The sequence below is a fragment of the Panthera leo genome, chromosome C1 (genome assembly GCF_018350215.1).
Source record: "Panthera leo isolate Ple1 chromosome C1, P.leo_Ple1_pat1.1, whole genome shotgun sequence".
Lineage (NCBI taxonomy): Eukaryota > Metazoa > Chordata > Mammalia > Carnivora > Felidae > Panthera > Panthera leo.
Genome location: NC_056686.1, coordinates 40,702,526 through 40,716,803, shown reverse-complemented (window position 1 = coordinate 40,716,803; position 14,278 = coordinate 40,702,526). Strand labels below are relative to the sequence as shown.

Here is a 14,278-nt window from a genome sequence, read left to right as displayed (position 1 = left end):
GGGATAGAAGGATCATACCTCGAGATCATAAAAGCCATATATGACAGACCCAATTTTAATATCATCCTCAATGGGTAAAACTGAGAGCTTTCCCCCCAAGGTCAGGAACAAGACAGAATGCTCACTCTTGCCACTGTTATTCAACATAGAATTGGAAGTCTTAGCCTCTGCAATCAGACAACACAAAGAAATAAAAGACATCCAACTTGGTCAGAAGGAGATCAAACATTCATTCTTTGCAGATGACATGATACTCTATATGGAAAACCCAAAGATTCCACCAAAAAACCCTGCTATAACTGATCCATGAATTCCACAAAGTTGCAGAATATTAAATCAATGCACAGAAATTGGTTGCCTTCCTATACACCAATAATGAAGCAACAGAAAGAGCAATCAAGGAATCAATCCCATTTACAATTGCACCAAAACCCATAAAATACCCAGGAAATCCTAACCAAAGAGGTGAAAAAATCTATACACTGAAAAGTATAGAACATTTATGAAAGAAATTGAAGACACACACACAAAAAAATGTAAAAAATATTCCACGCTCCTGGATAGGAAGAACAAATATTGTTAAAATAGCAATACTACCCAAAGCAATCTACATATTCAATGCAATCCCTATCAAAATAACACCAGCATTCTTCACAGAGCTAGAAAAAACAATCCTAAAATTTGTATGGAATCACAAAAGACTCCAAATAGACAAAGCAATCTTGAAAAAGAAAACCAAAGCAGGAGGCATCACAATCCCGGACTTCAAGCTGTATTACAAAGCTATAATCATCAAGACAGTATGGTACTGCCACAAAAACAGACACTCAGATCAATGGAACAGAATAGAGAACCCAGAAATGGACCCACAAACGTATGGCCAACTAATCTTTGACAAAGAAGGAAAGACTATCCAATGGAATAAAGACAGTCTCTTCAACGAATGGTGCTGGGAAAACTGGACAGTGACGTGCAGAAGAATGAACCTGGATCACTTTCTTACACCATACACAACAATAAACTCAAAATGGATGAAAGACCTAAATGTAAGACAAGAAGCCATCAAAATCCTCAAGGAGAAAGCAGACAAAAACCTCTTTGACTTTAGCTGCAGCAACTTCTTACTCAACACGTCTCTGGAGGCAAGGGAAACAAAAGCAAAAGTGAACTACTGGGACCTCATCAAAGTAAAAATCTCTGCACAGTGAAAGAAACAATCAACAAAGCTAAAAGGCAACTGACGGAATGTGAGAAGATGTATGCAAATGACATATCAGATAAAGGGTTAGTATCCAAAATCTGTAAAGAACTTATTAAACTCAACACCCAAAAAACAAATAATCCAGTGAAGAAATGGGCAAAAGACATGAATAGACACTTTTCCAAGGAAGACATCCAGATGGCCAACCAACACATGAAAAAATGCTCATCACTCATCATTAGGGAAATACAAATCAAAACCATAATGAGATACCACTTCACACCTGTCAGAATGGTTAACATTAAGAACTCAGGCAACAACAGACGTTGGCAAGGATGTGGAGAAAGAGGATCTCCTTTGCACTGCTGTTGGGAATGCAAACTGGTGCAGCTACTCTGGAAAACAGTATGGAAGTTCTTCAAAAAATTAAAAGTAGAACTACCCTATGACCCAGAAATTGCACTACTAGGTATTTATCCAAGGGATACAGGTATGCTGTTTCAAAGGGACATGTGCACCCCCATGTTTATAGCAGCACTATCAACAATAGCCAAAGTATGGAAAAGAGCCTAAATGTTCATCAATGGATGAATGGATAAAGAAGATGTGGTATATCTATACAATGGAGTATTACTCAACAATCAAAAAGAATGAAATCTTGCCATTTGCAACTACGTGGATGGAACTGGAGGGTATTATGCTAAGTGAAATTTGTCAGTCAGAGAAAGACAAATATATGACTTCACTCATATGAGGACTTTAAGATACAAAACAGACGAACATCAGGGAAGGGAAGCAAAAATAATATAAAAACAGGGAGGGGGACAAAACATTAGAGAACCTTAAATACAGAGAACAAACTGGGGTTGCTGGAGGGGTTATGTGTGGGGGTATGGGCTAAATGGGTAAGGGGCATTAAGGAATCTACTCCTGAAATCATTGTTGCACTATATGCCAACTAACATGGATGTAAATTTTAAAATAAATAAATTATTAATAAAATAAAATGCTAAATTAAAGGGTGCCTGGGTGGCTCTGTTGGTTGAGCATCCAACTTCACTTCAGGTGATGAGCTGGCAGTTTGTGAGTTCCAGACCTACATCAGGCTCAGTGCTTTCAGTGCAGATCCCACTTCAGATCCTCTGTCCTTCTCTCTCTCTCTCCCTCCCCTGCTCATGCTCTCTCTATCTCTCTCTCTCAAAAATAAATAAATATTTAAAATGCTAAATCAGAGAGGAGGGAGGCCATGATGGCTGAGTATGAGGAACCTAAACTCACCTTGTCCCATGGATACAACTAGATAGCACTCACGTCAGTGGAAATAGCCCAGAAAATAACCTGAAGACTGGCAGAACAAACTCCACAACTAAAGAGAGTGAAGAAGCCATATCAAAGAGGGTAAGAAGGGCAGAAACTCAGTAATGAAATGGATGGAGAGCAAAACGGACCCACAGTTGGCAGGGAGCTGTAAACATGGAGAAGGAAGAGAAACACATTATCACACTGAGAAGAGGGGAAGACAGACCCCCAAAGCATTTGGCTTTGAAAAGTAGAGGGGTCTAATTCCATAAGCTCTTACAACCAGGGAGTGTTAAAGCCTGGAATTTTAAAAATCAGAGGGCTTGGCTCTAGGATAACCCAGAGAGTGATAGGAAGCCAAGTCTCTGCTCTTAAAGAGATAGTATGACATATAGCCCTTGGAGATACAACATAGAAACAGATACAACACATGGTGTACATGGAAGGGAGAGCTATTGACACATCTCAGAGCTCAGCTTGAGGAGCAGGGCTCCAGAGGGACTTCCTCAGGAACAGGCACCATATCCCTTCTCCAGCCCCCAGCATAAACACACAGCCACCTGCAGAGACCAGCAAAATGCCAACATTCACTACCTAACTTGCTTACAACAAACTCCCACCTGCCCCTCCATGCTATGGTGGACTGCCCTTCCCAGTCACATTTGTTTCAGGTGCTACAGGTCACCTCCCCCAGAAGATTGGAAGAAATCTTGCTAAGGCTGTGGTTCCCAGGTCGGTGGGCCCTGTGGAAGACTAAGGAACACCTTTGTAAAATTGTGTGCCCTGACAACACTGTCCTGATCTCATGGGCTGCAGAAAGTCTCATTTCAAAAGCAGACCTGAGTGCACCGTGTTAAAATGGCACACTCCTCCCCAGCTGGGCACCAAACACTTCCCACAACCGGCAAAGAGAGCCTCTGCAGATGAATGGCCTGAAGGAAAAAGTGGCCAAGACTCAACAGCAGGGCACATGGAACACACATAGAAAACACCCTGAAGATCCAGGTTATGGTGAACAGGGAACACTGCACTTCAGGATGCTACAGGACCTCTTCTTCATAAGACCATTACTTTCAACAGCAGGAGATGCACCTGACTTTCCTAACACACAGAAACAGACACAAGAGTTAGACAAAATGAGGAGACAGAGGAATATGTCCCAAGTAAATGCAATTTTTTTTTTTTAGATTTCACATATAAATAATACCACATAGTATTTGTCTTTCTCTGTTTGGCTTATCTCACTTAGCATAATGCCTTTCAGATTCATCCATGTTGTCACAAATGGCAGGGTTTCTTTTTTGTGACTGAATGACATTCCATTGTGTGTGTGTGTGCGTGTATTATTTTCTTTATCCACTCATTCATTGATGGATATTTAGGTTGTTCCCATATCTTAGCTATTGTAAATAATGCTGCAAGGAACACAGGGGTATAGATACCTCTTCAAGATACTGAAGATACTGTTTCCTTCAGATATATATCCAGAAGTAGAATTGCTGGACAGTATGGTAGTTCTGTTCATCTTTTAAGGAAACTCCATAATATTTTCCATGATGGCTGTAATAATTTACATTCCCATCAACACCTTCACTGTTTTACTGCAGAGTTATATTATCTCCCTAACTCTGTCATAATCTAGTCTAAATGGGCCTTAATCTTCATTCAACACAAATGGACAGCACAGGACATTTATGATATCATGCTGACTGACAAGGTGAGCAAGAATTAGTAACTACCCTAGATAATTGGGTAAAATATATGCATGCCAGAGGGTGGAGACAAATTCCACAAAATTCCAGGGCCTGTTGCCTCAGTGAAATTACTAAGCATCCAGTGGTCTGGAGCATGTCCAGATATCCCTTTCAAGGTGAAAGACTAGTTGCTGCATCTGATACCTGCAACCCCTAAGAAAGAGGCACAATGCATAGTGGTCTCCTTTGAATATTGGAGGTAACATATACTCCATTTGGATGTGCTACTCTGACCTACTTATTGAGTAATATGAAAGAGGTTCTAGTTTGGAGCGTGGAAGAATAGAAATCTCTGCGACAGATCCAGGCGGCTAAGTTAGTTGTTATGCCACTTGGGGTTTATGGCCCAGTAGATTCATGCTATGTGAAGTGTTTGTAGCAAATAGAGATACTCTATGGAGACTTTAGCAGGCAACTGTAGGTTAATGAGAGTCTGTAGGATTCTAAAGAAAGCTATGTTATCACCTGCCAATAATTATTCTTTTGGAAGTATTCTCTGGCTTACTATTAGATGTAGGGACTTAACATGTGACCATGGACACCAATTTACCTTTGAGTTGATCTGTTCACCATGAACTGGTGTTTTATGGTTTGCTAAGACATAAAGTTAGGCATGTAGATCTGCACTCAATTACAAATGGCATTAGGACGTATAAAACTGGATGTGAGCGGATTCTGAAGGCACAAAGAAATTGCATGAGGAGATGGTTAAGATGCCCATGGCTCTTATACCTGCTACCTGGTCTTCTCTCTCTCACCACATAACCTATTGTATCAAGTAGAGTTCCTTATCGTCAGTTCACTGAGGAAGAAGATACTTGATCCTGATTTGTCAAACAGTTCTGCATGATATGCTAGCATCATCTCAAAGTTCACAGCTGGAATACCAGAGTACCGCTTATGTATGGCCTTGGTGAAAATTTAAGTAGGCATAACTGAGCAGTGACCTAGTTGTATAGCCTCTAAAGATAAATTTTCAGAGTTATATATTTGTGCTGATTTACTGGAAGTGGGTACTTAATGGTTTGGCTGAATGGTTGGGGACTTGTAAAGAGTACAATTGGAAAATTAGTGATAAGGAGTCTAAGAAAAATAGATGTCAGTAAGTTTCTCTGAATGGACACAGAATAGGAATATAAATGAGTCTCAAGTAATTGCTCCCCAAAGAGCAATATCAGAAGAAATGTTAATAATTAAGTGGACAAAATGATCCATTTCATGGATGTCAGCCTGTTTTAAAAGCCACCCTTGCTATTGCTATGAATAACAAACTGTCCTTCGTCACTGACCCATGAGACATGAAATTATTGAAGGCTAACTTGTCAGAGGGCATCAATGGTGAAATCTCAGATCTTCACAATTCTTGAAAATATTATTTTAGACCATTGTAATTTCATATGTACTGTTCATTAGTCTTTTCAAAGAGAAAAATGTATATACCTATGATATAGAATAACATTTTAATCAACATGTAAATGTGTTAGGTTTTGAGAAACAAAATTCAATCTATTCTATCATAATATAACAATTACTGTATATGCATACATATAGTTATTTTTCACTTATAATGACAGGAATTTTGTTAGGATGCTTTGGTCATAGTAACAGAAACAAAGCTCTTTCTGCTTTATGCAAAAACAATAATTTATTATAAAATTACAAGGTACTTTGCCAAAGCCCAGAACAATAGTTACAAACAGGACACTAATAAATGTCAGATCTTGCTAGGTTAAGAAAATAGGTAAATTTATTATTAGGATAACGTGTGCCATACCAAGCCAAGGGCAGGCTTCATGAAGGGCTGGAACAAGGAAATGGAGGACTGTTAGAAAGCCAGGAATTACATTCTCCTGACCTCTCATGTCTGCTTTTCACTTTGCAAGTGCTTCAGTGCTCTCTCACAGCAGATTTACTGTTTTTTTCTTCCCACACCACAAGGTAGGACATGGCAGCCCACAGCTCCCCAGTTTGTTTCCTCTATTCCAAAGACTAATGAGATCAAAGCTAGAATCTCTTATCTCCAACCCCAAATTCGTAGGAAAGTTATAGCATCTCACCAAAATTAGAGAGGACTTTTCTGAGATAGGCAGTAAGATATGAGTTGGTAGGACACAAAGGGACAGAGAACAATTTATATATATGCTATTCCTTACAGACATTGAGCTGAAATAGCTTATTTAGATGTAGGGGTGGATATTAGATAGATGTTCTCACAACCGATAACTTGTAGAAATGACAAGGTGCTTTAGAAGACAGAGGTGTTTTAATCCTTTTTACTATTTCCCCTGGGACAGAAAGGGGTAATGGGACAGCCTGGGTAATGCTACTATCTTAACTGAGACAAGTTTATTTTCATTTACTGTAATAGGTATGATTTATCTCTTGGGAAGATATGCACAAGTGTTGGTATGAGTAAATTAAGCACAAAAGCTAATATTATATTTAGCAATTTTTCCCCAAAGAAAGAAAAAGGGGACTAAGTACATGGACAGTATTTAGGATAAAGAGGAAAAAAAAGATTAATTACAGAGTGGGTGTCAGAAATCCCTCAGGACCAAACACAGAACTCTGACCAAGGGTCTCTGATTAGAGAGGAACTCTGATTCATCTAGCTTGAATCAGAGGCTTAAGAACATAGATGCCCACATTTTCATCACAGTGGGGTAAGGATTAGGAAACCATTCTGAGAAGCAGACATAGGAGAGGGCAAAGAAAAATATTCTGGATTCTTCACAGTGTTCCAGGCTCCCCTAGAAGAGCAACAGATATTGAGTATATTGTTTACCAAAATCGTGACAAAATAAAAGTTGAATTGTAGGTGATTGATGCATTTAAAATTCAGAAAAGCTGATGAAAGTATTCTGCCCAGCCCTACCCACATTGAAATAAAATTAAAAATGTCAAAAGTATAAGGGAATGTTGTGAATGTTTTATTCAAAACTCTATTTGTGCTGAAGATTTCTTATTTTCCTGCATGTTGAAATACATTTGTATTATTTGTTATATCTTTTGATGAGATACAAGGAGTTAAGCTTAATGTTCATGATGTCACTCTAATTCTTCCTGTAATTATTTCTAGAAATAAGAATCAGCAAGGGAAGTAGGACCACTATATGGCAAGGAATAAGAAAAGTAATATTAGTATGGACATTCTAAGAGACTCAGAAGCTGGTAATTTGGTTTTAACTTTCCATGATTTCAGTGTACACAAAGTTTCAAAAGAAAAAAGTCATTCAATATTATGTTGAAATTTTTGTATTTCAACTTCTGCATTTCTTCGTGAAAATATTTCCTTAATGCTGTCATCTTTCTGATCATCATAAAGTGTCATATTCAGTACATTTTCAGTACATTCTTCTAATGAAATTGTTGACAGGTATGAAAATACTTTTTCCATTAGAGGTTCTCTGAGAAAAGGCATTGGAGAGCTCTTTTTTGCTAGAGTATCGTCAGAAAACCAGTCATCAGCTGCGTCTATACTTTGGCTGTAATGAGAATCAGATTGTAGTGTCGATAAGCTTAAAGTAACACTGCTGGGATGTGTTGTCGAGCTAGTCTCTGAAGGGCCACAAATGACCTTTTTTGTTGCAAGGCAGAATTCATCTTTAGAGTGATCTCTATTTGCTGTAAAAGAAAATTAGACTTACTATTAATATTACATAATTCATGAGCCAAATCTTACTTATAAAGACAATGTTTCTTTTTAAAATTCAGACTCTTTTAAGGGTTATAATGGACAGTAGGATGAAATAGTGAAATTCTAAGTTGCTATCACCATCTGTACAATGTTGAATATGTAATTAGGAATTAACAATTTCATGATAATCAAGAATAGAAAAGGCTATTCTAGATAAAATCAACCTGTTTTCACAGGAGAAGATTCTAAACAGGCTAGAAAGCTCAGTTCTGGAATGTCCCTTAAATCAGAAAATGTAGATAGTTTCTTCAGTATTTATAGCTAAGTAAGGCCTGATTTTTTAAAATAAATTTTAAAAATGCATGCTTCTGGGGGTGCCTGGGTGGTTCAGTTGGTTAAGCGCCTGACTTTGGCTCAGGTCATGATCTCATGGTCCGTGAGTTCATGCCTGACACCCAGCTCTGCCTGACAGCTCAGAGTCTGGAGGCTGCTTCTTCAGATTCTGTGTCTCCCTCTCTCTCTCCCCCTCCCCTGCTCATGCTCTGCCTCTCCCAAAAATAAATAAACATTAAAAAATAAAACAGTAAAAAAACATGCTTCTGTAAGATTACAAAATGTTTGGTCCACAGTGGGAAGGGCCTATGGGCTGGTTTTACACCAATTAAAGTAACATCTAACATTCCTAGAGTGCCTTACAATGTGCAAAGCAATTTGATATACTTACATATCTCATTTATCAATAATTTTTCAAGGTAGTTACTATTAGCACCACTTCACAAAGGAAAAGACATGTTTAGAGACTGAAGACTCACCACAAATCTAGACTTCATCTGGACTTCTAGTACTCTAAGACTAATGCTTCTCCCATTACATTATTTATGCTGCACAGTTGGTATTTTAAAATTTAAGTTTTAGAAAATATCATATGATATAATATCCTAAGCATATGTTATAATATTTTTACATATTGGCTTTTGATATTAATGTACAACATTAATTATTTATTTTTTTTATTTTTTAAATGTTTATTTTTGAGAGAGACAGACAGTGTGTGAGCGGGGGTGAGGCAGAGAGAGAGAGGGACACAGAATCTGAGGCAGTCTCCAGGCTCTGAGCTGCCTGCACAGAGCCCAGTGCAGGGCTGGAACTCACAAGCCATGAGATCATGACCTGAGCAGAAGTCGGGCGCTTAACTGACTGAGCCACCCAGGCACCCCTATAACATTAATTTTTAAAGCTGTTTTAGATACTTTATTACATTTTGTATATCCAACTTTTCTTTTATTTTCCTTTTTTTTTTTTTAAAGTAGGCTTCATGCTCAGTGTGAAGCCCAAGGCAGGGCTTGAACTCACCACCCTGAGATCAAGACTTGAACTGAAACCAAGAGTTGGACACTTAACTGACTGATCCACCCAGGCGCCCTTATTTCCAACATTTCTTAAATTACATAGGAGGATAACATTTTGAGGTACTAGGGACTATGCAATACGCATAATCTAAAGGATTATAAAACACTCATGTCTTTTGACCCTCCAGGATTACTATATGACACTAGCTATGATACCTTTAGATATAAATAAGGAACAAAAATTTAAATTACACATTTTAATTTAAGATATGACATGGCAAGTTTCGTTTTCTAAGAAATATATGCCTGCTCACATACTAATCCATTAACATTTCCCTTGAATTTCCATGGTTTTCAAAACAATAGGTATCATTTAGGTCAGCTTCTTGATTCTTTAAGATGTGAATTGTTATAAGTTGGTTATGATTTCTTTTAATAAATTGTTGAGAAAAATTACCTTTTATACATGCTGTTTCCTTTTTTCTTTGTTCCTCCTGCAAAAAAAAAAAGTTATTTGTATTTAAAAAACTGAATGGTTTCTATGTGATTTTTAAAATATATTTAACATATATTTATATAAGAATAATACATTTTAACTTCATAATTAATGTACTATGGAATGTTCTTTTTCTATGATATGAATTTATTTTATCAAAAATATGTTGTCAGAAAAGAAAAAGTGTTGGGGTATCATCTGGAAAGAATATGAATTGGTTCAAGAAGGCAGTCTCAGGATAGGGAATGAAAGGGTGAAATAGAGTTCATCAGAATTATTTCTCTCCCTGCTCACTAATTCAGAGTCACTTGGTTAGAACTAGAGAGGGCTAAAAAAGTAATTAGAATTCCTAGACTTACTCATTTCACTAACCAACAACAACAAAAAAATGAATTTTATAAAAATGTGTCTATTGTTTTGAAGCAAATAAAACAGTTACTCAAACAATACATTCCAGATGTGTTCTGTGAAGTGTCATGGGATAGTAGTTGTTGAACTCCAGGGCATCAGAATCACTTGTTGTGCTTATTAAAATTCTAATACTTGGGCATAATATCAGACCCTACTAAAACATTCTCTGGGAGGTGTTTGGGAGTATGCATTCTAACACGTTCTGCAAGTGGTTCTGATTCAGGTTTTCCTTAGACCACAAGACAAATAATCGGCTAGTACATAGGGTGTTTGGGATTGGCTGGAGAGATAATAACACTGTTTCTTGTGTTTTGGGGGAACTGTGTTAGTACTCTGTTCTGATCTGCATTGTCCTGTCCCCCAAAATGGTTTGCTTAGGATACACCGTACATATATATACGATATGTGTGTGTGTATGTGTGTGTGTATATATATAAGTCTTATACATACATATAGGATAACATTAAGCTCTTTTTTCACAATCTTTTACTTATTTGTCACTTTTACCTTTTATTAGTCACTTTTTTTATTTGTCACTTTACTTATTTGTCACTTTTACCTTTTATTAAGATAAATGCCAGTATAGGCTCCTGATTTACCTTGCCGGATTTAAGACCAATTCAATTTGTGACTCCTGTATAAATTATATTAGAATGCTGCCTCTCAGAGTTTCATGTGCCTATGTCTTACCTGGGAGTTTGTTCAAATGCAGATTATGATCCAGTAGGTCTGGGGGCAGAAGGGGGGTGGTCTGAGATTCTGCAATTCTAATAGACACTCCCAGGTAATGACGATATTGCTGGTCTGGGGACCACAGAATAAGGCCCTAGAATGATTGAAATTCCACCCAAACTAAGGGAATAACAAAATGAACATTCTTACATATTGCTGACTATAATTAGGTAGAATTTTTATGGAGGGCAATATAACAAATCTACTTTTAGAAATGTATTTTTTCCAAGTTAATAATTTTGGATTTGTGTAAATATACAGTTAGCAGAATGTTCTTTACAATACTGTTAAGCATTTTTAAAACTCTAAATTTCTAAAAGTAAAGAAATACTTAAATGTATTATGATAACCAGACAGAGAGCCAGTAAAAAAAGAGAACTACAGGCCAATATCCCTGATGAATATGGATGCAAAAATTCTCAACAAGATACTAGCAAATCGAATTCAACAGCACATAAAAAGAATTATTCACCATGATCAAGTGGGATTCATTCCTGGGATGCAGGGCTGGTTCAACATTCACAAATCAATCAATGTGATACGTCATATTAATAAAAGAAAAGATAAGAACCATATGATCCTATCAATTGATGCAGAAAAAGCATTTGACAAAATTCAGCATCCTTTATTAATAAAAACCCTCGAGAAAGTGAGGTAGAAGGAACATACTTAAATATCATAAAAGCCATTTATGAAAAGCCCATAGCTAACATCATCCTCAATGGGGAAAAACTGACAGCTTTCCCCCTGAGATCAGGAACACAACAGGGATGTCCACTCTCACTGCTGTTGTTTAACATAGTGTTGTAAGTGCTAGCATCAGCAATCAGACGACAAAAGGAAATCGAAGGCATCAAAATTGGCAAAGATGAAGTCAAGCTTTCACTTTTTGCAAATGACATGGTATTACACATGGAAAATCTGATAGACTCCATGAAAAATCTGCTAGAACTGATACATAAATTCAGCAGAGTTGCAGGATACAAAATCAATGTACAGAAATCAGTTGCATTCTTATACACTAATAGTGAAGCAACAGAAAGACAAATAAAGAAACTGATCCCATTCACAACTGCACCAAGAAGCATAAAATACCTAGGAATAAATCTAACCAAAGATGTACAAGATCTGTATGCTGAAAACTATAGAAAACTTATGAAGGAAATTGAAGAATATATAAAGAAATGGAAAAGCATTCCGTGCTCATGGGTTGGAAGAATAAATATTGTTAAAATGTCAACACTACCCAAAGCTATCTACACATTCAATGCAATCCCAATCAAAATTGCACCAGCATTCTTCTCAAATCTAGAACAAGCAATCCTAAAATTCATATGAAACCACAAAAGGCCCCGAATAGCCAAAGTAATTTTGAAGAAGAAGACCAAAGCAGGAGGCATCACAATCCCAGACTTTAGCCTCTACTACAAAGCTGTAATCATCAAGACAGCATGGTATTGGCACAAAAACAGACACATAGACCAATGGAATAGAATAGAAACCCCAGAACTAGACCCACAAACCTATGGCCAAGTAATCTTTGACAAAGCAGGAAAGAATATCCAATGGAAAAAAGACAGTCTCTTTAACAAATGGTGCTGGGAGAACTGGACCGCAACATGCAGAAGAATGAAACTAGACCACTTTCTTACACCATTCACAAAAATTAACTCAAAAATGGATAAAGGACTTGAATGTGAGACAGGAAACCATCAAAACACTAGAGGAGAAAGCAGGAAAAGACCTCTCTGACCTCAGCCGCAGCAATTTCTTACTTGACACATCCCCAAAGGCAAGGGAATTAAAAGCAAAAATGAACTATTGGGACCTCGTGAAGATAAAAAGCTTCTGCACAGAAAAGGAAACAATCAACAAAACTAAAAGGCAACCAACAGAATGGGAAAAGATATTTGCAAATGACATATTGGACAAAGGGCTAGTATCCAAAATCTATAAAGAGCTCACCAAACTCCACACCCAAAAAAACAAATAATCCAGTGAAGAAATGGGCAGAAAACATGAATAGACACTTCTCTAAAGAAGACATCCGGATGGCCAACAGGCACATGAAAAGATGCTCAACGTCGCTCCTCATCAGGGAAATACAAATCAAAACCACACTCAGATGTCACCTCACGCCAGTCAGGGTGGCCAAAATGAACAAATCAGGAGACTATAGATGCTGGAGAGGATGTGGAGAAACGGGAACCCTCTTGCACTGTTGGTGGGAATACAAACTGGTGCAGCTGCTCTGGAAAACAGTGTGGAGGTTCCTCAAAAAATTAAAAATAGACCTACCCTATGACCCAGCAGTAGCACTGCTAGGAATTTACCCAAGGGATACAGGAGTACTGATGCATAGGGGCACTTGTACCCCAATGTTTATAGCAGCACTCTCAACAATAGCCAAATTGTGGAAAAAGCCTAAATGTCCATCAACTGATGAATGGATAAAGAAATTGTGGTTTATATACACAATGGAGTACTACATGGCAATGAGAAAGAATGAAATATGGCCCTTTGTAGCAACGTGGATGAAACTGGAGAGTGTGATGCTAAGTGAAATAAGTCATACAGAGAAAGACAGACACCATATGTTTTCACTCTTATGTGGATCCTGAGAAACTTAACAGAAACCCATGGGGGAGGGGAAGGAAAAAAAAAGAGGTTAGAGTGGGAGAGAGCCAAAGCATAAGAGACTCTTAAAAACTGAGAACAAACTGAGGGTTGATGGGGGATGGGAGGGAGGGTAGGGTAGGTGATGGGCATTGAAGAGGGCATCTTTTGGGATGAGCACTGGGTGTTGTATGGAAACTAATTTGACAGTAAATTTCATATAATAAAAAATAAAATAAAATAAAATAAAATAAAATAAAAATAAATGCATTATGATACATAAATATTAATAAAATGGATATTCTTCCAACTATTAAAAATGATGCTATAGTATCAGAAGTAAGGAATCAAAAAATGATAAAGACATATCAAAAAAGACAGAGAAACAACCTTGAAGGGGTTCCCACTGGCCAAATTTTGAAAAATCTGACAATCAAAATAATTATAGTAATGGATTATCATCTGCTGAATAACACAGAAACCCATTAGTCTATACAGATAATAAATAAATACATAAAGTAATAAAGACGGGGACCTTTTTTCTTACAGTAGAAAGCCACATGACAAATATAGATGGAAGTGGTAGAATTAGAAAAACATCATTTTGCTACAGTTTTGTAAAGATTGGCTCAGGCAAGAATAATTTATATAGCTAGTAAGTAGAGTTTGATGAAGGATATTTACATGATCACAAAATGTCATCACACAAATTATTTAATTGCTAGGGCAAAAACTGGAATAATACAGTAGGTGAAGAACAGACACCATCCTGATTGTGTGATC

The 14,278-nt window shown here is 37.2% G+C and overlaps 1 protein-coding gene across 2 annotated transcripts in view; it reads right to left on the bottom strand.

Annotated features, from left to right (window-relative positions):
• Positions 1–7,163: 7,163 nt before the first annotated feature.
• CC1H1orf185 (chromosome C1 C1orf185 homolog) overlaps positions 7,164–14,278 on the bottom strand; it is a 35,504-nt gene continuing 28,389 nt past the window's right edge. For both annotated transcript variants that reach the window (XM_042952940.1, XM_042952941.1), the window contains exons 4-5: positions 9,698–9,734; positions 7,164–7,878 (exon numbers count right to left, since the gene is read on the bottom strand). In XM_042952940.1, the coding sequence (XP_042808874.1) occupies positions 7,484–7,878; positions 9,698–9,734 (432 nt within the window). In that variant the 3' untranslated portion in view covers positions 7,164–7,483. The remainder of the gene's footprint in view (positions 7,879–9,697; positions 9,735–14,278) is intronic.